The sequence below is a fragment of the Calonectris borealis genome, chromosome 4 (assembly GCF_964195595.1).
Source record: "Calonectris borealis chromosome 4, bCalBor7.hap1.2, whole genome shotgun sequence".
Classification (NCBI taxonomy): Eukaryota; Metazoa; Chordata; class Aves; order Procellariiformes; family Procellariidae; genus Calonectris; species Calonectris borealis.
The window spans coordinates 27072402-27096856 of NC_134315.1; the positions used below are offsets into that span (position 1 = coordinate 27072402).

The 24455-nt window shown below is 45.2% G+C and overlaps 1 protein-coding gene across 3 annotated transcripts in view; it reads right to left on the reverse strand.

Moving 5' to 3' along the window:
• The window catches only part of RBM47 (RNA binding motif protein 47), an 80977-nt gene extending 57653 nt beyond the window's left edge, over positions 1–23324 (reverse strand). For 2 of the 3 annotated variants that reach the window (XM_075148960.1, XM_075148958.1), the window contains exon 1: positions 22547–23324. In XM_075148960.1, coding sequence (XP_075005061.1) covers positions 22547–22575 — 29 coding nt within the window. In that variant the 5' untranslated portion in view covers positions 22576–23324. Of the gene's footprint in view, positions 1–21632; positions 22448–22546 lie in introns of those variants that run through there. The other variant, XM_075148959.1, reaches the window with a different exon arrangement.
• Between the last annotated feature and the right edge of the window lie 1131 nt (positions 23325–24455).

The window sequence follows — 24455 nt, forward strand, 5'->3', positions numbered from 1 at the left end:
GATCTTTCCTGCAAGTCTTCTTCCAGCCTCCAACCACTTTCAGCTCAAGGGACTCCTTGAGCCTGATGTAGTTTGCCCAGTGGCGGACCTCTCTTCCGGGTGCTTGTCCAGTCTTCCCTTGAACGCCTGCAAAAACTTCTGCAATTATCACACCCTTTGGCAAAGAGTTTCACAGATCTAGTATTTTGCTGCATGAAGAAATATCTGCTTTTGTTCTGAAAATGGCTTCTACAGCTTTGTTTAACAATTGCTACCTCTTGCATTGGAAGAGACAGTGAGCAGTCCACCCCTACCCGCTCTCTCCAGACCATCTGGGATTTTATAGACCTGAATCAGAGACCCCCACAGTGGTCTCTTTGCCTGAGCCTGAGCCTCCTCAGACAGAAGCTGAGTATCACACTTATGTTTTGGCTGCTCGTTTCCAAGGGATTAGGGAATTTACTAAAACGTCCTTGTTGCCCAGGCTCCCTGCACATCCTCACCGCAAAACTTCACCCCACACTCACTGGTTGGACACTGAACGTGCTGAAGGTAACATTCACGCAAAGCTTGGTGTGGGCCAATTAAATATTTAATCGCCAGTGTGTCCGTGCTCTACCACGACATGTAGAAACCCACCCTCCTGCTTCGGTAATTGTCCCAGCCACCTACAACACAGCGTGCTCAACACAGCTGCCTGACCATGAAGTCCAACACCTGCCCTCCATGGGCACATCTGCAGGCAGACCTGCCCTGCAGGAGTACTCATTCAGGGAACTCAGACTGCTAAAATAAAGCATGTATGTTCCTAAAATTGAATGGACATTTGGAAAAAATAGGGTTCCGTCTTGATCCAGTCTCCACTTTAGTCTACTTCTCATGAATATTGTGTATTATTTTCTCCTTGGATATTGGTTTTATGGAGCCTCTGCACCTTTGTTGCACAGCTCTCAGGTACACCATCTACTTGATAATTTTTCCAAACATACTGGTTTCATTGGCGCTTGGTACTCCGTGAAGTAGAAAAAGATTTTGCTTTATTTGGTGTACTACACTTGGGCTATCAAAGCTAAGATGCACTTGCTAGCTTTTAGTTATACTACCTGAAATCATGTCTCCCTTCCATCACATAATTCTGCCAGATTTTCATTTGACTTATGTTTTAATTTCAATTAGCTGTAAGAGTCAGCCAGAAAGTGGACTTTTTAATGATATGAACATCACCAACACCGTGAGCACTCATGTGCTTATTGTTATCTGCAAATGTCTGCATGGGATGCTACTGAGCTAAATAACCCAACTGACTGGAGACTCTGAGCGTTTCAGTTGCCCTCTGAAAGCTGAAAGTTCAGGATGAGGTCAGCAGATTTTTTTAAAAGCTGGCTTCCTAAGGAATGACTTCTAATACTTCATGTTTTTGCTATTTTAACTCCTCTCAGTAAGTGGTCTGTGATGGAAATTCTGCCTGATCATGCAGGTCTTGTGCAGGCAACATACTTTCAATTGATTTTACATCCATTCATCAGAATGATTGGCTTTAAAAACTGATTTTATGTCTAGCTAGAACATGACCAAATAGGTTTAAACCAGGTACCCTGCATTTGCAATGCACCATATGGCTACCTGGTTTTAACCTCCTGTACTGGGAGGGGAGGGCATTTTTTTATTGTTTACAGCAGGGGCAGCTCATCATAACCACATCTGTAAAAAACAGCTTGGCCAGCTGTATTCCTCGCAGGTCTGTGTGTGCTAAGGCATCCCAAGAACATGTCGTGCCCTGCTAACTAGGCAGACCTTCCAGGCACCTGCTCCCCTGCTGAGGCAGGGCCACCCGGCTCCGAGAGTTAGCACTGGCAACCTAAAGAGGAGCAGCTGGAGCCAGGAATGAGTATGTGGAGAATGTGGGGACAAAGGTATCAAATACCTCAGGTTAACTGGCAATCAATTAAAGCTGATGTCTAGGCAAGCTCTGAGTATGTTGCAAAGTCAGGGCTGAAAGTGGTAGATGCTGAGGGCTCACCCCTCTGCAACTTTAAAGTGAAAGAGAAGATGCTGATATTGTTTCCCAATTATTTACTTATATATTTCTCCTATGTTTTGAGATGTTCCAAAGCAAGTTTAAGATGAGAACAGAGGCCAAAAATAACTCCATGGCAGCACCCTTGATAGGGGTGACTTGGTCAGTGTCACTCCTATTGGCATGGGTGTTTTGAAAACAATATGGTGACAGACACAGCAGAGGAAGATTTTACAGCTCGAAAAGTGCAACAAAGGGATACCCCTGCTAGCCACCACTCATAGTCTTCCCCTCCAGTCTTAGACGATCACAATATTGCTCTTGTTTCCCGCAGAGACCTGCCTGAGCGGCAGTGCTAAATGCTCCACGTAGCCCCACAGGATCCCTGCCGAGAGAGACTGCTGGAGAAACAGCCTGGACGGGACAATCACTTACGTACACTCACAGGTGGGCTTTGCACAGCCGTGGCCCTGGTCCTGCAGCAGAGCTAGTCTCAAGTTAATAATGGCGTGTTTAGCATATTACACAAGCATTCACTCCTGCTTCTTCACCGGCGTCCATTCTTCCGCTTTGTGATAGCCACTCCTTTTCTCATTTGATTTCACGCGCCGCAGGAGCATGGGTCCCATGGGCATCAGCGTTCCCTCCCCAGCCCCACAGCAGTGACCCCGTGCTTCCTGGGTTAGGACCCGTATGCTGCTCGAGCAGCCTTTCTTCTGGATTCAAATTACTAAGATCAAAAGTTCAGCAGGTTCAATCCTCGCTCGGTCTGCTAACGTATTCATTTGTTCCAGTGACCTGCCAGGTCTTCAGCAGTCCTACCAAACCCACGAGAAGATCCTCGGCTCTCTTCAGAGCTGGTCTGTCCTGCGCAAGCACAAACCGAGGGGCTGCTTTGGAGGGAGAGCAGAGACGGGGGGCTAGCAAAGGATCAGAAAAAACCGTTTCGAACCAGCAAGTTACCATTAAAGAATGCTGCCCACTTATGTAGAAAAACTGGGTGCCAGCCGCTCACCGACCCTGTTATTCAAGTTCTGCAGCCTGCAGGAAAGAGCTCCCAGAATTAGCTCTCCCAATCTGGTGGTGAGACACCTCTGATGTCTGAAACGTGTTTGCCTTGGGGTTGTTAAATACCTGCTCCATGTGATTGGACTAATTAAAAGTTTTTAGCCAAACAAATCCCTGTTTGTGAAGGTATAAAAGCTAAGAGGATTAGATGTTAGTTAAACTAGACATAACTGAGAAACAAAGTTGTTGCTGTTAATTTTTAAAAATGCTACCCTAGTGCGTGTGGGTGAAAGGAGTGGATAACAAAATTAATCTGTGAAACAAAAGCTCAGATGACAGTTAAATCAGGTATATTCCGCAGAAAAAAGTATCTCCCTTGAATTCAATATTGCCACGTAACAGGAGAAGACTTCGTTCTGCATACAGAAGGCAAAACCAGCTTTAATTAAAATTGTTTGATCTCCAGTACTCTTCTTGTAAAGGAAATGTAGGTATTTTCTATTATTCTATAGCTTTATTACCTTAGCCTGTTGGTATATACAAATAGCGCCAAAAGCTGGCTAAGGACAATGTAACTCCAAACTTTCATCAGCAGGATTGTTTGCTACTAAACTGAGAAAGTGTCCGAGTCTCATTCCTCTTGTACTGACCAGCTGGGAAGTCAGTGGCTCTCGATGACTTTCCACCCCGTCCTTCCAAGTGTCTTGGTTATAAAGAATCGGCTTCTTTTGTGTTTCCACGGGAATCAGAAGTCAACTGTTTTCTTCCACCAATAAGGAACTGCTTGCAATAGCATCCCCAGTAAGGATAGATTAGGGAAAACGGAATCTAGATCCACAGCGTATTTGTGCTGAACAAACGTTCCCTCCCTACCAAAAAAAACCAACAAAAATAGGCCACTGGAGCCTCCAGACTCCTCCTCCCCCTCCGAAAACACACTTGTATGCCGGCTTGAAGTTCTTGACTTTACTCCCAGTGAGACTGTTTGGTTCGGCAGCAGCCTGCAACCCTCACCATCAGCATCTGCTGCTACCTCTCATTCTGCCTTGTTTCACTGCTTCTTCCCGGGCAGACATCCCACGGATCGCAGGGTTTTATCTTGATGGTTCCATTCTCCCCTACCAGCCTCATTCTGTAATACTTGCTAATGCTGGTAGCACTAATTATACTTCTATTTGAATGTAAATACTTTGCTTGGGGACATAATAAGTATACACCTGATTTTGGAGCCTCTGAAAGAAGGCTGTTGTGCTGATCAGTGCCAATAAGGAAGGGGGAGATGTGAGAACTACCTCTACAGAAGTAAATTAAGTTAAATCACATCAGCGAGCATTCCTGGGCACTGGAGAATGATTGCACCCTTTAAGGGTCAGAACAGCCCCTCACACACTTCGGGCCCACGTCATTTAAATACCACTTGCCCAAACCAGAGGGCAAATACCGCTCTCCCAGGCGCAGGCTGGGGGTGAGGATGAGCTCTGGATCGTTCCTAACACGCAGTTTGGGTGCAGCCGCTCGGTTTTGGCGGGGGAGACAGCATCCTCCTCTGCAGGCAATCAGCCTCCATGCCAGGGAGCGATTCTGGGCACGCTTAATTTACTAGCAGACATGTAGCTAATGGAGAAGAGAGATAGAAAACCAAACTCCTTCTTTAACAACCAAAATAAAGAAATCTTTTACATCTGGAAATATTGAGCCAGATGATCAAATAATTAGCACTGCAACAAGTTTGTACTGCCTGCAGCTAGAAGAACTGCTCTCTATGGAAGCAGGAATGTGGCTGAGCCTGCAAAAACGCGATAAGGGATCTATACCTAATATTTTTGGATGGTCTGCGTATGTCAAAGGTATGTTTCCACGGAGCTGAAAGAGCATTCAGGATTAAACACCCGTGTAAAAACTTCCTACTCAAACCAGCTGAGGATGGCTTGGCCATCAAGTGCCAGTGCCACATATTTACTCCTTCTGGGGAGGTGAAAGTATCAAAAGTAGAGGTGTGTAAACAACCTTTTTTCTTTCTATCGCAAAGTGACCCTGGAAACAACAATAACAAAGATTCTTTTTTCTCACCTTTCTCGACAAAATAAAAAAATAAATTTCAGTTTGATTTTTTTTCTGTAGTGCTTATTTAAAATTTCCTACAATTTCCACATAAGGTGCTCCAAATTGAAAAGCAGAAATATTTTCCTTGGAATTTTTATTTTTACACAGATCAGATCATTTTGCAAACTTGACACAAAATTACAAGTAGTTTTATTTTTACAAGATCTTCACTTTTTGGTGACTATTGTGCTGTTTCTACAGGTTTTTTTCGCCAGCTGGAATCCTGATGAGCTAGCATATTGTAAGGAAAAAAAGTACAGGTACGGATTTCTATGCTGATATTTCATCACATGTGTGGGCTGATGCTGGCTGTAGGTATGAAATACAAATTTAGTATATACTTTAGTATATATATACAAGATATATATATCTTGCTGATCTAGTAGAAGGATTAAATAACGCATCTCCTGGCCCTTTTACAGAAGGATGATTCAAGCAATCCGTAGGTTCCTAGGCTGCTGCACAAGATCACAGCCTGATCACACGTGTATGATGGCATAAATAGATGAATAATAGCAACTGCATCTTCAGTCCCACCCACATTTCATCTTATTTTTTTAAATCACATAACACCTACACACAATGCTTGGCTAAGGCTCACAAACACAGAGTACAAGAAAATCAATATATTGTTTTTTGTGTTTGTGTACCTCAGGAGGAAATAATAGCTGGGGTTTCTTTTTCTTTTTTTTTTTTCTTCTTTTAAGGAAATAAATCTGAGGAAACAGCAGGCAAGTGGTGAAAGCCATTAGTTGCCATGGGATTTCAAAAGGTAAGTCCTTGCACAAGTGCATGGGTGATTGGACTGCAGTGGGACACTAAAATACTGCTGCCTGGCTTCCCAGTCGGGCTGCGGTTGGCTCCAGCACACGCCATGACCTTGCCTCTTTTGAGAACTGGAAGAGTATTGCCCTTGACTTGAATGGAGGCAGGATCAAGCCCTACCCAGAAAGTTTCATACGCTACGTGTCGTATGTGCATGCCAGCATTATGCAACGGGGTGAAAAATGAAAACCTGTCAGGCACAGAACTGGTGCACTCAAGGACATACTCTTATTTGTTTTGCAGCTTTGCCACTCTAACAGGGATTAACAATGTGCCATTGATAGCTGCCATGATAAAGTCAATCAAAACGCCTCATTTTTTAACTTTCAGAACACGATCTAAACTTTTGAGGGAATTGGCTTGCTTGGCCTGAAGGTTTTATTTAAAAAAAAAAAATTAAACTGAGAAAGCATTTACTTTTTCCAGCCTTCTCTCTCCACTTTTCCCCTCCTTTGTCCCCCAGCTAACACAACAGAAGATTGAATTCACCTCCCAATTCCTTTATTATTTATTTTTTCAACCAAGTCGGTAGGTATTGTAAGTCGCCAACCTTTGCTTTCTGGAAATTCTTCGGTGTATTACTGCATAGCAGAGTGGTGTGACAAGGATAAAGAGATTAGAAGTAATTTCATATAACTCCTTCTTCTGTCAAAATCTGCAGAGGGCTTTTGCTGGTAACTCCGAGTGTTGCTGAAATTCTTCATTAAAAACTTTCAATATACGGGCAGGAAATTTCTAAGCACTAAGACACAGAGTAACCAAAACAGAGAGAGAGGAGGAATATTAAACCGAAGTCCAAAGAGAGAGAGAATACAAAGGAAAAAAACCTGCTCAAGTACAACAATAATAATGCATGTTATCTCCAAGGGGGTTGGCGCCAATTCAGCTTTGAAAGCCAGAAAACCACGTGCTGATTGTCACCAATTTCAAGTAACTAGGCATAACCAGTGCAGACACAGGCTGTCACCATTAGACAGCCAAGGTGGCTGTGGGCTGCTGCTGGATGGTCACTACTGCAGGTTGCAGTGGCTCACATAAAATGCAGGCTGTGTTTCCCTGTACGTTGTACCACTGTGTAACCTATATAGGCACAATCTGGCCAGCACAGCTTGTTCAGGACCTCCACCCCCAAGTGAAATAAATTCTCTCCATGGCAGGCATTTGCCAGTACAACTGCAGATTCATGAGGAGGTTTTCCTGGTAAGGTTGTCGGGTATGACCCCTAGTTTTGTATTGTTTGGGGGGCAGAACAAGGAGAAGGAGTAAATACGATCTGGCTGACAGAGCTGGGCCAGCCAACGCTTGCACTGTAGACCTGACCAAAGCTTTGAAGATGAAAAGAAGGCGGCTTGCATTCTCTGTGATCACCCCATTAAATGAACAGAAGAATGGGCAGACATGAAATGATAATGTCAGTCCTGCACTTTTTGAAATGTTACTATGTGTTATAAAGCTATCGTCATGCATCGCAGGTCCTCCTCAAAGCCGGTGACCTTGCAAAGGAACAGAGAAAGAACCAATGAGCATGGGCGCAGGTGCATGAAAGGGAATGTGCTGCTACCACACCGGGTTAGGAGAAGAGTTTAAATGCTGTCTCCCCTATTACAGGGGTGCAAACTCTTCTTCTGCCTTTTTTTTTTTTGTCCTTTTCTCTGTTTGTGAATCATCCACCCACTAGTTTTCATAAGCATGTTCACAATGTGGGCTTGCCCAATGAAGGCTGCAGCGTGATCCGCTGCGTTTCAGCCTACTTGGGACAGTAGGTTTCATCCTTATCTTCAGCCATTTGCTACGCGTGAGGGAGGTTGCTCTGCATGCTTTGTTTCCGACTCTGGATTTCAAGCTCGTTGATGAGGGGCTGCCTTTCCCTCCAGTGTCTGTGGTACCCAGTGCAACGGGCATCTTTCATTCGTCCGCTTCTGCTTCAGAACAATGCATTAAAAGAACCGAATCCTTGCCAGTTGACGCTGGCTGGGACATGTAATGCATTCAGGCTCTGATCCTGCACCTTTCAAGTCATTGAGACTTTTGGGATGGCTCTAGGGGAGAGGAAGCAGTCCCCTTGCATTGCTGTGCCTCAGCCCTGGCCTGTCTGAAGGCAAAGTGCGAAGCAGCGACAGCACTGTGCCGTGGGCTCCTCGAGTCCACAGTCCCATCATCTCGGTCTCCTACCAATGTCCTGGTCCTCGCCTGAAAACAGCTTAACTTCAGGTAACTATCACTTGCAATTATCATCCACCAGGAAAAGGAGAGCCAAACACCCTAGCAGTGCAGGGTAGATTGCTACAATGGACTCCTGCTTTTACAGACCATTTTTATTAAACAGATCTCTGGAAGAGGTGTAATGTGGTGGTCAGAGCCATGCTGAGGCCAGAGCCGTTCACTAAGCGAGGAAATGTCGAATGCTAGGAGACCTAGCAAGGGCAATATCCTAGTCCTCAGCGCTCTTCTCACTATTTGTCTTCCGTAATCTCTTCCTTCTTTATCCTCCTATCTTTTCTTATCATGCTAAGGACACCAGCCTCATTTATCTTTTCCACAGGCTGTTCTTCCAGCTGTAACAATGTCAGTGAAAGAGGCTAGCCCTGCAAGACACTGGTCACCTGCCCTGCTGGGCCAGGCTCATCAGCTCTCCAGCCTGCCAGTGGGGTGCATGTGGGGATGCATCCAGAATGAACCTGAAACCAGCCCCTAAACCAGTGCAATTCAGAGCGTGGCTGACTCCCGCCCGTGAGGAGCTGGTGTTCACTCCTACCTCTTTTACCCAAAGGATGTGCAGTGTTGTGGATAAAACACAGAAACAGGCCATGGCGCAGACATGACATCCTGGGATTCCTCCTTCCCAGCCCAAAACCTAATCAGCCGTTGGCGGTGAGGATGTCTCTTCTTGTGGTTTCTCCCCCCAGCCCCGCAGCTCCCAGCCATGCAACAGCAGGGGGCCGGTGCCACCCCATCCAGCCGCTTGCCCCCAGGCATGCACCCCAACACAGGCTCTCCAGACCAGAAGGGACTGAAACGTTGTGGTGCTTTCCCTGGGTACCCTCCATCCTGACAAGAAGTACCACTGCCCTCAACCCTGTGTTTCACCTGTGTTGGTGAAGGTGCCAACTTGGGTCTGGAAGAATGCTGCAGACCCATGCACGGGAACGTGAGCGCTGCAATGTGCTGCTCCCCACTGAGAAGGGTCAGAGGTTCCCTGGAGCACCCAATATTTGGAAGCTGGGTGCTGCAAATTGGATCCCACACTGCCCCAGACCCTCACGGGAGACAGTAGCCTCCTTCGCTCACCGTGCGGTGCAGAGGGTGGCCCTGCTCCAGCAGAGAAGCTGGGCTTGGGCGCTGACGGTGGCTGCTCTCCCCACCACTCTCCCTGAGATGTCGGAGGGGACGTGGTGCCTGATGCACTGTGAGAAAGGGGAACTTGTAGCTAAAGCAGATAAACAGGCTCTTGATTACTGCTTTCTGTCCTCGCTCTGCACATGGATCTTGTGTATCACTGGCCAAGTCATTTAAACCAATGGTACAGAGGGTCACCAACTGCATGTTCCTTATTTTGGGGTGGGAACATTTTCTGATCTGCAATTTGCTTGCAGAAGCAAAGAGCGCTTAAAACTGCAAGTGAGCTCGCTGGGAAATGCACTTTGAAAATGTGGATCTTAAGCAAAGTTAGGTTTTCTGGAAAATAGAGTCATAAGGCAAGCAGTGCGACTGACTCATGGTGCTAGCTGAAGGGCAAAAAAAAAAGAAAAAAAGGAGGCAATTTATTTTGCCCCAAAGCAAACATTTCATTTCTGGATTCTCTATCCCATTTTTATTGTTACAGTTCATCAAATTTTTAAAAGAAATGTCATTCTAAAGCAAAAAAATGTGGTTGCATTATTTGGAAAATGTGGAAATAACACTTCAACTTATTTGAATATGTTTATTTCTGTTCACCCAAAATAACCTGCTAAGCTTGACATAAATCTATAGCTAGAGCTTGTTAATCCTAAAGCATATTTTTCAGTGAAGATGACCTTTAACTAAAAAAGTTCACCTGTGCCTGGCCCTGACATCCTAAATTGTACACTCAAAACTATGGTAAACTTTTTAATTTACATTCTGCGTCCCTATTTTTTTAGTAAATAAATATGAAATGCTTGTTATGCAGATTATCTCATTACTGCTTGTGAAGTATTTAAACACTATGGATGAACACCATTAAAAAGCCAAAGAGTAGTAAATCTCTCTTTAGAGCAAAAAAATGCAAGAGCATGAACCATTTACATCCTGAACAGCAGAAGAAAAAAAAAAAAAAATCTAAATTAAATTGCTCACTGACCACCTTCCTTTTCATACATGGTATAACGAAAGGATCCTACAAAAAAAATCAATGGTACTGAATGTGTCAAAAAACCAGGATCATACTATAATATTACATACCAGAAGGCAAATTAGGATTGTGCAGACTATAAATCTGGCACTACCTGAATTACACACCTCATATTTTTTCTGAGTAGGATATCTGAATTACACACTTCATATTTTTTCTGAGTCTGTGCGCTGTTTCCTAAGCTTTTATGTTTTTTTTTTTTGATGCAAACTGAAACCCAATCCCAGATTCCATCATGTGGCATCCTACTGATGTGTGTGTCATCCGGAGGGGTAGCACATGAGATTTACTGCACAGACTTCTGTGTCTGTCACGAAGTAACTGAGTAAATCACAGAGGCAGGGCAGCAGCCCAGCCCAGCCTTTGCTGGCAGCAGCAGCAGGAGAGGGAATAGGCAGGAGCCGGGAGGCTCCTTCCAGCCTCCCGAGGGAAAGGTTTTTTCCCGAGGAAAAAATCCCGGATTCATAACCCCAAGTGCTCCGGCTCAGCTCAGTCCAGGCTCCTTGGACGACGTGCCCCCAGCTCCCTCCCCACCCTTGTCGAACACCAGTGCCTGTTTCTTTGCTCCCTTTACCTTTAGGTGCCCTATACCCTGCTCTCAAGCTCCAGCGTTGAGAGACTAGCAGCCTCGTATCACACCTGCAACTGAAGTCTTGCTCAGATTGGAGCATATGCAGCATGAATGGTGGTTTCTGGGACTTGGATGTTAAAAGCTGAAGTCTCCACTAAGCGCATGGAAACTGTGGTTTTCAAAGGTAATCTGGGTACCTCTGCACAAGACCCACTTCCCTGCTAAAGGTCAAGACACTGCCCTAGGAAGAGGTTGCAAAAATTTGAAAAGAGCAAATTCTCAAATTTTGATTTTCAGAAACGGTCAAATCATTTTAATTTAAGCAATTGTCAGGCCTCTATTCAGGCAAATGCAGAACAATTCACATGCCTCAGTGGACATTTTGCTGTGCAATGTTTCAAACCAGGGACTTAAACCTTTGCAAAATTAGGAGAAAATTAAAATAGTCTCCTGTTAGAATACGAAGGGCATCCTTATTAACCAGATCTGCTGTCTTCTTCCTTTCACATCTGCTCGTACAATGGGAACTTTGGGATGCAAAGTCTGATGCACTTGGAGTAGTTACAGTCCCAGATCTCTGTAGATTATATGGCATGCACAGTTTTTTCTGGAGTGGGCTACAACAGTTATATCTATTTATTAATACTAAAGCTTCAGGCCCTTTAGCAGTGCATTTCAAACTGCTTCTCCAAAAGCTGTGATCCAAAGCAGAAACCCGGGACTTGTCACAACCAGCACCCTGGAGACTCCCGCATCTCCCCCAGCCCTGGGGTTTCACAGCAAGTGCCACTCACCCGCTCTGGCAGCGGGACTTGGCTTCACAGGGGCGCAGCTGGAGCACGGAACGGAGCCTGCTGGGCAGTTCCCCACCCTCCCTCCACGGCTTGCGCCATTGGTGACTACAAAGACCTACGTGGCACTGGCAGCACTTCTCAAAGGCCCCCTTGCCCCAGGGCCGTGGGGCTGCTGAGGACATGAAGGAAGGAGGGCTGAGGCAGGGAGCCCAGGGGGTGCCGGGGGTTTGGGTTAGGTGTCCAGCCGATCGGCACCTTCCCTCATCCCTCCCCGAGGGCTCTCCCAGCACAACTGCCCATGCACAACTGCCCAACCCTATCAAAATGGAGGCGTAAACCAAACACACACAAAAAACTCACAGATCTGCCATAGCTCCCCAAAGATCGGCCACAGCAGATCCTGCTGCAAGACCTCACAACCAGATGGGGGACGTGAACCCAGGTCTCCTAAGCTTTATACTGGTGCCTTTCCTGCAAAACCAGTCATTTGTATACTTTTTGCTTCTTGCCTGGCTTGTTCTACACCCTATTGCATGTATCCATGCAGTAGTATGTGTGAACTCAGAAGAAACCTTTTTAATAGTGATTGACATTTGCAAGAGCTTTGAGAATGCAATGATTTTGGCATAGGTTACTTTCCAGGTAAGGATTAACAAACCGATGAGTTAACAACCAACTGATGTTCTTTGTTTAAAACAGGCCGCATTTCAAAATGGAGGCAGCTTTCAGATTTTTTTGCAGAAAGATTGTGCTTTGATTTGGAAATAGAGAAGCACAGCAAGGATTGCAACACGAAACAGATAAGATTAGATGAAGAGGAAATGTGATAGAAATGGTTTGGATCTATAGAAGGAGCAATTAAATGCTGTTCATCTCACATTGTTCATGTTGCAGTGCTTGTTTTAGGAGACACATAGGCAGTGCCCCCTTGTCAGAGGTAAGACAGAAGCTAAGCCCTTCTTGCATTTTGGCATCGTGGCTGGAACTCAGCTTTGAACAATGTAGAAACGCAGTGAAAACGAAAGCCTGGTTCCTTCACCTTGCATGTCATTCAGAGCTCCCAAGGTTGGCGCGGAGAGGGTTCATCCCTTCTACTTTTCCATGGTACCAGCATCTCTGCATCCAGCTGTGTAGCACTCTGAACTGGCTTGCGTATGCCCTGGTGCTCCACAGACCCCTTGCTCAGCAATCCCTCATTTCGCATCCTTGCAAACATGCATTCTGCTCCAGGATCCCCGGCCATGGACTCAAACTCACTGATGGACACAGGCAGAGCAAGTGGAGAGCGTGGAGGCCCCAGAAACAGGCACCCATGCCAGAAGGCGAAGGCGGACATCATAGGATGGGGAAGCAGTGAGTCAGCGGTAGGCGCTGCATGCTGACTGCTGTATTGCACCGTATGGATGGAGTCCGGCCACCGAGGAGTTTCGATCCTGTGGTTTTGGCTGAGTTTTGCTTTGAACCCAGAACTCAGAAAGAAACTTGCACAACAACAACTAGCAAGCTTATCTAATCCTCTTTGCACCGGCCTTAGCTCTGGGAAGGGTTTGTACGACTAGGGTACGACTACATGCATGGGGACAGATAGCCTCCTATCTGCCCTGTGGTAGCGTGATTACAGCTCCCAAACTACAGCAGGATCCTTTCTGATTACTTTGGAGTACAAGAAAAAAAGAACATACAGTTGTCTATGTATTAAAAACATGAAGGTGTGTCCAAAGATATTATAAACTTACACCCCAGCTTACAACTCGCCTGAGCAGTCTGTGCCTTGCTTACCCGCAGCATTCACGGAGAGCTGTGGTCTTTAACTGATTTTTGCTATTACCAGTGAGAAACTTTACTGCAAATCTAACCTTCTAGGCTTACAGATACATGGCATTTTTCATTCAACTAAGTTTATCACACTGTCCATAGGTAAGTAGACTGCAATTTTCCTTTCATTTTCTTTGGAGACCCTGTATTTTTTACACAACTTATTTATTTGGAAAAAACTGTTGTGCCTGTTGGAAAATATAAAGAGGGAGAGATGCTTCATGCTAGAAGCAGGTGCATCCCTATCACCTCTTGTATATATGCAGTATGTTCTTTAACAGCCTGTCTCCTATGGCACTCCTCAAGAGTGCATTTCTAGCGTTTCACAAGAGGAGAAGAAAAAAATATGTATTTCCTATCTATTGGTGGGGAAAGTATGGCACAGTGAGGGAAAATGATCCCATCAAGATCATCCCTCTAAACCAGAGACAAAGATGGTAACTAAGCTGACTGACAGCTGATTGACAGTGCTTTGGGAATTCAAAATCCAGCACTGGGACTGATTTGTGTTGATACCTGCTGTGCATGTACAGAGAAGCCTACATCTGTTCAGAAGCGGCAAGGTATTCCCCAAAGAGCTGCAAAGTTAGACTTACCAAAGCCTTGTCCTCTGCGCCTATAGAGGTACAGAGCACTTCTACTGACTTCACTGATACCAGTGATCACTGATACCGGTGTAGAAGAAAGGCTACTATTTGCACAAGCAGTGCAATAACATATAAATATCTAAAACAAAAAAAATGAATGTTTATATATTTATGTAAATATACAAATATAAATAACATACTTCTCCTTTCTCTTTTTTTTTTTTTTTTTTTTGAAACTCAGCAATCTACAGATGGAAATGCCAGGATCTGCCTCAGATTTCAGCCTCCTCGGTAAAGCCACAAGCTGAGGCTGGTCAAACAGGCTCAGCCCTCCGCTGTGTTGCTTTACCAATGGGATGGACACCACAACAGTGCCAACAGCCTGCTCCCAGCAACCCCCCAGCCCAGGGGCTACAGGATCACGGGTAACACACCTCTCTCAAGTCCCTGCCGTGTTTTAATGGTGCCTCTCTTCCCGCTAGCACACCACCACAAACCTGTCTTTGGGAGATGACAGGAATCAAAAAGTTAAAACTCCAGATAATGCTGTAGGTAGAGGGAAAAAAAGCCCTGGAACTGCTCTGTGAGCAAAACAGCCGCTTGCCCTGGGCTTTTCTCATTCTGATGGGAAAGCCAACAGCCAAGGCCACCAATGCCTCCAGTTTAGCAATACTTAACTGCACTTACTCAGGGCTTCTGGCAGTTCATTCCACATCCCTCAGAGCTGTAGGTTTTATACAGTGCCCCATATATCAACCAGACAGTGAGCTGATAAACTTTCCCGAGGCAGGTGGCCATGGGAATGGCCAGGAATTTGCACAGGAATTTCGACAGGAATTTTCTTACTTAGACTCATAAGGTCAGCAGACAGTAAAAACTAAAATTGTTTGTCAGTCTGTCTTGCTGCTTATCAGGAATGTAAGCTTGCAGACAAATACCTGCAGAAACCCAGAATTTTCGAGAGAAATAAAAATTGAACGTGGGAAGACATGGTCTCTGATCTTCTCAGAATCTCAAATAAGGACCTGCAAATACCCATGGTAAAGCATGGGTCAGACAAAAGACCTTCCAATACCAGGAAGGGCTCCAGGGGCTGCAGGCTGGCACGTTACAAGGCAGCGAGGAGCAGAGCGTGTTCAGGAGCCGCTACTCATCTTGGACCGCGTTCCCACTGATCACCCACAACAGGAGGCAGAGAACCCTCCTGGCATACCAGACACCCCCCGCCACCCCTGTGGCGCTTGGGAAGATTTATTCTGCACACATACAGTCTGACCTGTGTGACTCACACAGGTAAGACGAGACTTGGGACTTCAGTATGTGGAAGAAGCACGTAGAAACCTTTTTGTTTAGTATTGCTCAATACAATTAGCTTCTATGAAAAATCACTTTTTTTTTCCTTCCTTGCAGGACAATCATGGCCTGTTTGGACCATGCCCAGGCTGAAGCCTGCTCCTGGGCCCTGGGGTTGTGCAGCACTGCCAGGTATGTCTGCAGCCATCCCGGACCTGGGTGCTGGGGTGCTTGCTTATCAGCAGCATCTCCTTGCTCTGTTTACTTCGTAAACATTAAGTAAGATGCCACAGACGGCAGCAACAATAGGCACGTTCAGATCACCTTGATCCAACCTGAGGCACCTCCAGCTTCCCATCCATCCAACGCACATTCAGCAAGTCAGATAAGGTAGGTCTTTTCTTGCGCACTTCATGAGGCCAAGAAGCAAAAGGACAAAGTCAATCTTCAAGATCCACAGACTGTACTGCAATCCGAAAAGTTTGAACATCCACCCATGAAATCTCTCTCTACTTGTAGCTTTACCTGCGACTATGCTCCTGTGAGCTTCAGGAACCTTATTAGTGCTATCTTTAATGGGAATACTAATGACAGTGAAATGCTTCCTGCAAGGACTAGCACTCACATTAGGATGTGGGTACCAGTGCATGAACTCTGGTGAAATTGCAGCATGCGCAGCCAACAGAAATTTTACTGCCAAAACCATGCACATGACGGGGACATGGCCTAAAGTCATGTTAATAATGTGAGCATTTTATTAAGGTGAGCTGAACGTGCTCTTTTGTTGTAAAAACATCTTGAGGACATGTCCCTGCGTGCACATTCGTGTTTGACTCTATCTTTCCTCCTTGCCTTTGGTGCCTTTTTTCCCAGCTCTGGCTTTTCCTCCCTCCCCAGCCCTGAAAGCTCCCGCAGTCGCACCCTCTATTTCTCACTCCAGCACACACTCCAGCTTTAAAGACCTCAGTTAGCCACAGTCTCTTCACACTTCCCTCCCTCCAGGTCCTGAAACCTCGTTGCTTCAGCAACAAGGCTTTCAAACCCTAATGAAGCATCTCTGTCTCAGATTTTCCCCTAACTGGGATCAGGCTATGCTCAGTGGGGTGATCTTTTCCTCCCTTCCTCCCTCCTTCTCCTCTCTACCAGGATCCCTTACTTCTCATTTCTCAATCACTCCCTTCCCTTCCCAGCCCTGCAGACACCTCCCTTTCACCCAAGTCCTCCACCTTCCTCCTTCTGTTTTGATTCTCTGTTTTCCTCTTCTTACTGTTGCTAATTTATGCCTATGACCTGTATCACCCCCTCATCATGCTGTGTCCATCTCACCTATTCCCTTCCTCTGCTGCCCTGGTCTTTTTCTTTTACTCATAAAAAAGGCCGTTTATTCGGCAAGCAGTGCTCAGACTCCAGGCTCTTTGCTGCTGAATTTCCCCTGCACTAACCTTCAAGTGGTTCCATTCAGCACCATCCATTAGCCTCCCCCATTATGTCCCACCATTCAGCCTTTCTGTGATTTCCACTCCATCAACCCTGATGACTTCTCTTTTGCTTTTAACCCTCGTCTTTCTACCAAGTTCAATTGCAAATTCTCCCTATACTTCAATTTCCTTCAGTTTGCTTTCCCATCAATATCCAGCACAGCTGATGCCCCTCACCCGCTTTTTCCGCTATCTTCTGAAAGACTGCCTGCTGAAAGCCTAGCCATCCCTTCCAGCTCAACATGAATAAAACAGAGTCCCTAATACCCCCGCTCTGAAGGGATATCCGAAATCTCTTTTCTCTCCTTTCCTCAGTGACAATTACTGCTCTGTTTGCAGACAGGGCACAGTTTTTATTTGGGCAGCCTTCCTTTCAAGGTACAGCTAAGATCTGTTGATGCTTTCCACTTACACGTCCAAGACATTGCCTATTCTATCTGCCCTCATAGCTAAACCACTCCTCCAGGGTCTCACCCTCGCATTATCTCAGTAATAGCGACATCCTTTTCTCTGCTTTCATAATTGCAATCTTGATCCACTGTTTTATCTTCCAAATGCGATTACAAGGGTCATTTTCATAGCCTGATGCTTCGAGTGTGCTACTCATTTTTGTGCTTCTGTTGACCAGCTCTCCAGTCCCTAACAAATAAAATACAAGGCATCCTTACACACAGCACTTGTGCAGGCAGGCAGAGCTGAGTGACAAATGGGTGCCTTTTGCAGCTTTTGAACCCAATTTATACTTCTCATCAAGTACCTTTTCTGTTTTCCCTCGTAATTCCTCCCTGGGAGATCTCCCTGGTCACAACTGCAGAGAAACTTTGCTCATGTCTCCTAAATTCCTTCTAAAATCTCTCCCTTGCTGCTGAAATAGTGCAACAGCAGCCAGGCTGCCGGCGTGCTGCGCCTGCTCTGTACCCAGCTGACCCCTCTCACCATTTCCTCATCCTCCACCCTGCGTCTAACCTACCTCTTGCCTCTCGCTGGGTATTTAATGCATAAACCCTGCACGGCGGTGACGGTCCTTCCGCTCCGCCCGCGGAGCAGGTACACACGCAGCAGCAACACCCCGATCAGGAATACCAGGTCTATGACAGTGCAATAAGTAATGACATCTTTAATGTTACTGTGAACTCAACTTGCTGAGGTTGAACCTACACCCTGACTTGTGGTGGAGCTTAATAAGTTTCTCTGATAAAAGACAGAAATGCAGAGGCAGTATTTCAGTTTATTTCAAAGGTAGAACTAAAGTACATCCACTGGGTACTCAAAAGGCCAAACCACGAATGCAAATCCTGAGCTACATCACTTGGGGTGGTGCTTCTCCAGAGTACATCTCCCGATAGCCCCGACATCAGCAAATAGGACAGAGAGCATTTCAGCTGTTAGTGGTTGGTTAAGCCATGTCCACTTTGGAAATAGCTGAAAGTTACTTTTGTATCATGATTCTTGGTAGAGGATTCTCATGCATTTGTAGTTTCTTCCCATCTCGTGCCAAATAAGCCCACCTGTGCTGATTTAGTCTCAGCTTTATGACCAAACTAAGTAAAAGATAACATTCAGGCTCTACATATATTTTGTAAAACACACGCTTAAAAAAATATAAATAACCGCCTCTCTTTTTCAAGTGAAAGCTTGCTTGTGATCACGTCAAATGAAAGACTGGAAAGGGCAAAAATGCCCTCAAATACCAGGTAGTCAGCTTTGCAGTTACTAAGAAGTTGCTTTGCTCTGTTGAGTTTACTGTGTCACCAAAACCCTAACAGCCATAACTATACAAAGCCTGCATTGTCTCAGCAAGGCTACTGAGAAGATGTTCCTGACCTTGGCAAGAGCTAGGTGTACCCAGAAGCATTTTATTGAAAAAAAAAATTACAACAGCAGAAAGAAATATTATTTTAGGCCTCTTACTGGAAAGATAAAGGTCAGAGTCCTTCCTTCTGCTAAAGCAGCATATAAACATATCCTGTTCACAGAAGCCATTTTACAACCTTGAAAATTGCACCTAAAAATCCCCATATGAAACAAATTTCAAAATGACTCGACTACAATATAAGGAAGGATTTGCCTGTTTAGGTCACCGGTAATTTGGAGATCTCAACTTCCTGACGAAGGAGGCAACTACATACACCCATACCCAGGCATGGAGGTAGTCCCTTCATAGTTAGTCTGTCAGACCTGCTTCCTTGCTACAAAGCAAACCTGATCTTTATGTTCATCCAAGTCATTCATTTCTTATTTTCAACAGGAACAGGATCTGGCAACATTTCTTCATAAAGAGCACATATTTTCCCCTATTAAATTTCTCAATAAATCAGAGCAATGTTGATTTGGGAAACCATGCACAGATGATCAGGGCCAGTGGTTTGAATGAAAAAGTCAAGATTACGTTATTGCTTCACCTATCAGTGTAGTATAACACCCGCTGGCGTTTGTCACTCTCATAGTGCTGTGGCCTCCTACAGTAAACCAAAAGGTGCTTGTATGGCCACTCCAGAGTAACCCCCAGATCTTCTTCTCCAGCCGCTCTTTAAAAAAATAAGGTATTAATAAATTTTGAATATGTCATTGCCAACCCAATGACCAGGACTTCAGTATACACTTAAAACCATAAAAATCAATTTCACTGGTTGTCAGAGCCAATAATAGATCTATGATGGTAGAAGTATGAATCACCATCTATGTTGCTGGGATTAAAGATTTTTAATCAGCTACAAAAAAGCATCATTTCCAGCTTTTTACCCAAGTGGTCTTGATTTTCACAGGGGGAAACAGCTGACAGTGGAAAAAAAACATCCCAACAAGCAAGAGCAAACCCCTCTGCCTTCTGTCAGATGCTCTCACAGCTTTCGCAGAAGAGGGTGTAGCATTGCACAGAGTGGTACCAAAGGAGCGAGCGGGCTCTGCCACGTGGAGGAAGCCAAGGCCCCAAAATGAGGGCAGCCCCAAAAGCGGACCCCGGTGCCGGGGAGAGCCCTGCCGAGGCCGGCGAGGTGCAGGCCACGCAGGGTCAAGGCTTCAGACCAAACTGCCACTGAAACAGTATTCCCTGAAGGCTCTGCCATCTCCGCTGGTGGTATTAAATACTTTTATTCCAAGGTTTTCAACTTTTTTTTAATCTGGTGTATTGAAGGCAGCACATTCCTTTACTTTCTAAAACTTCAAACAAAGATTTCGCATCCCGGGCTGCCGCAGGGACACACAGAAACTATTAGCAATTGTATTTACATGCCAGCCAACTCTAAATATTTCCCTAACAACACCTAGGGCCCAGAGCCTGTGTCTCAGAAGATGTCGGTACCCGAAAGCAGGGGAGGGAGCCGAGGTCTCCCCAGGCAGGGGGGCGAGGTGGGAGCACCTGCCCTCAGCTCCCGGCAGGATGCACGGCTGTAAAACAAGCCGGGAGAAAGCCCTCTCCAGGGACGGGAATACGCAGGGGAGCGGGAGAGAGGATGAACGTGCAAGAAAAGTGTTTGTCTCTTCATTTATCTCCCAGACGGCAGCTTGTTAGCGTTTAGCACTCCTGCTACGAGTCTGCCGGACACCAAACAGCGGCGTATTCCCGGCGTTATCTCCCTTTCCTCTCCGAGGCCGCGCGTTGCCTTCCAGGTTTCCAGCTGTACACCAGGCTCCGCTTAACACCGCGGGCGACCTCTCACCCCCGCGGCCTGGCACCTGCGGCGCGCCGGGCCGGGCCCGCAGCCCGCGGCTATCCCGCTGGCAGCCCGCCGGCGCCCGGCCGCTCGCTGCCTCCTGCGTTGCGAAAGACGCCTAGTTCCCCCTCTCGCATCATGTGAACTCGGCTCAACTGGTAAAGAATAATTGCAGGCTTGTCCAAATTATCATTTGCAAAGTCTAGGAGGCACATGAAGGCACCGATATTCAGTTTACGTTAGCCTCAGGCGGCTCGTTTCAGCCTGGTCTTACGCTCCTGCCCTCTGCCAGGTCAGCCCCCTTGAGCTGATAAAAAGTAGGAGGGTTTTTGTGATCTGTTAGGTCCCAGCCCGTCTTTAACTATTATAATACTTTGGCTTTAGCTCAAAGTTTTATTTTAAATTCCTAAGAAGAAATGAGCTGTGTAGCCTTCCCTCTAAAAAAAAAAAAAAAAAACCCAGCTATTTCTTTTAACATGAATAAGGAGTCTCTGGTATTTCTCATCTAATCACACATACCTCAGAGTGCAGGAGATGCTTGACCTCCTGATCGATACATGTATTTTAAACGGTCATCAGAAACTTTTCCCAGATAAGATCCCATTCTTATGCTAACGTCTGTAACACACGGGCAGACAGCAGTCTATCTCGGAGCCCACTTGTCACCTCCCTGTCACTTGTGCCACCACTCTGCGTTCTGCACAAACTACTGTATTTTAAATGTTGAAAAAGAAGAAACAGCCATACAAACAAAATACTCCTTCCAAAATTTCCTCCAAAGACACTAGGCACGTCATGGTGTAGTTTTTCTTTGACACGGAGAAACATACATCTTCTAATTTAAAACTCAAATCTGCAGATCACTTCTCGCTCGGTCCTTATTTAATACCTGCTTTAGCCTCTCATCTGTCGTCTTTCCTCAGAATCACCAGAAATCTGTAACTTGGAAAGAGTCACTAAAACTTCAAGGAGAATCTCTGCAGTCCTCTCCGTTTGCCTTTTCCCCCTAAAAATATTTTTAAATGTATTTTCTGAGGAACTTCTGTCCTCTTACGTTGTCAACCCAATCACAGAAGAGTAAACCCTCAGGTAAGGAGAGAGGAAGAGCAGAGCAAACCGAAAAGCGACGGTACCTACCTGGAGCCCGCCTCAGCGCCCAGCACCATTCACAGCAACGGCAACGTTTCGGGGCAGCAACCTAGTGCATTTTCTTTTCTACCGCGCTGCTAAATGAGAGTTGAGCAACTCCTCACACTACTGCTAGGAGCAACAGCTCTCCCAGCCTTAACCCCCTCTCTTGGCTCTTTGCTCTTTTTTTTTTTTTTTTTTACAGAGTTTTTGAGCACTACAACTTGCAATTAGTACCAGCTAAGCTAAAGCCCCTGCTCACCCCTGCCCTAAGCCGCACATTCCAGGGCGCTGAGCGGGACGCTGAGCTCCTCGCCGGCACCGCGCAGCTCTTCCACTCCCAGACCTGACTTTCTGCCTACAAACTCGATAAGGCTGCAGGAGCTCAGGAACACACACTGAAACTCGGACAGGGGAAAAATTGGTCTCTCATCCCCAGCCTGGGTGGTTTTTTTTATCCTCCCCCCCGCCTTCCTCCTCCCTTTCTCTCCGCACTCACAGTAGCAAGGTTGTCTCTTGACTACTCCCTGCCTTAAACTCACCAAACCAGATTTTTACTCCCAACACCTTCCCGTAAATCTGAACTGAAATTTTACCCTGCTCGCTGAGCCTTGGCTGGCTGAGGGCCAGTGCAGCATTCCTGTTGTTTTAAGAGGGCAGATAATAAAAAAAGAAGAAGAAAGAGAAAGAAAGGAAGCAAAGAGAGGGGGAAACCTGGAGAGATGCAAAGGCTGGAAGGAAGCAAACTTTTAGAGCAGCTTTACAAAAAACGGTGCGGGAGGGAGCGATTCCCTTTTATCTTTAAAGGGCTAAACCAGTGATTTTTTTTTGGTAGTGTCAGTTATGACAAAATACCCTCCTCAGCCATCTGCATCCTTCAGGTGGATGGAGATTTGAAAAGAAAATAAACGGCTGGTACTCACCTGCAGGACAGCATCGCCGGCGTCCGCATAGCAGGGAGAGGAGCCTACACCTTTGCCTGACCCTGTTACCCCAAGGCAGCGGTAATGCTGGTTAAAGAAGTGCCACATTTTACCTTTTTCTGACCTAAAGTTACATGTGGTTTCTTGAAAAGGAAAAAAAGAGAAACCACCTTATAAAAAAAACAAGAGCCAAGCCTTCTTTTAACCTCCGGGTGATCCCTCTGACCGTTGTCTCGAAGGCTTAAAGAAACAATGAAGCAAGACTGTAAACTTTCTCACCCCCTTTTACATTACCTGTCTGTGCCTGGCTATGGGCTTTGATGTATTGAAACAAAGCACAAGACCTGTTTATAGTAAATGAAACCAACCAACAGAGAGATCTAATTCAGACTTGTGACTAAACAAACTGGAACAGGAAGCACACACCAGCAGATTTTTTTTTTTTAAGTAGTAATTCCTGCTTGCATTGTCATGCAACAGAAAAAAAAAAAACAACCCCCAAAAAAAAGGAAAAAAAAAAGTTTTCAGCTTCTCCTTTCAGTCAGTTTTGTTTAAATGTAGTTCTTTTTTTTGGTTGGAAAACTTAATGCAGGCAACGTTTCATCATGTATATGCAAATACTTAACAGAACAGTGGTGATCTAAATATCTTATTCATCTGTTTGTTTCCCTGTGCAGGACGTTTCTGCAACTGATTAGTTTCCCCCTGCCCCTCCCAATTAACATCTGTAATTGATGACTAGACGGAGGATCTTCATCTAGGATAGCTGGACAAAGCAAGCCCCCAACAAACAGTAGATTAGCAGTCCTGCAAGTTAAATCTTTAAAGAATAAATAATATTGGAGGTTAAAGCTAGTGACAGAAATTCATTCTTCATAATTCATCCTAATTTTTAAAATAATTATTTTTATTCTTAATTAATTCTTAGGAATTCTTAATTACGAATTCTTGCTAATTCTTCTTAATTTTTAAAAGAAATATGGAGTTGATTACACACTACGCTGCTTTATTACTGTTATATTACCTATGCTTTTTGAAAGCAGTTTGTCCTTCTAAACACGTATTTCTCTAATTGTATTCATTTTCCAGTAGAGAAAAATCCCACAGGTTTTACCTAAGCAAATCCACCCTGACTCCCTAAGAGAGTTTTGCTTCAGGCAGAAACCGATAAATCAAACTGCTGTTGGGATAACATGTAAAGCCACACAGCCAAATATTGAAAAGTTCAAGTTAGCAGTGTGTTCTCTCCAAACTATCGTAATTCAAAAGTTGATAAAGGGATGTGATTCCAGTTTTAGCAAAACTATCAAGTATAAAAAAATCTTTTGGAACTTACCAGTGTTAATGAGCAAATAATCGTGGGGAAAATTGTCATCAAATACTTGAATTAAAATGAGAATTCAGCATTAGCTGAAAACATTTTATGCAGTTAAATTCATTAAGGAAAAATAGTCCAGAAAAGCAAATAATGAAGGTCTTAGCGGTGCAAAAATCTTTGAAGTATTCTAGCATCATCTGGCTTAAAAACGTGGCCATTTGTCCTAAAGCAAGGCTTTTCCATAGTGTCTTCTTCTGATAAGTTTGCCAATAAAGTCCCCAGGAAATCCGTCTCATGTAGAGAGAGCTTATGCTCCATTTGCTCCATTTAGAGGAGCAAAATAGGCATTACCAGCAGAAGTACTTCTTTGCCAACATGTGCAGATTACTTCTTCTAAATGAGAGTCTCTGTAATACAATGAATGGTATAGAAAATGGAAAGACAGATGACCGTACTGTCCTGCGTATCGAGGACGCAGCTATACTACCAAGAGCTGTGGTTGCACCAGTGTGGTAAAGCCAACTTTTGTAAGGTATGCTGCTAAAAGCGTAGCTGCCTGCTTTACTGACTCTTCACATGTGCTTGTGGGTC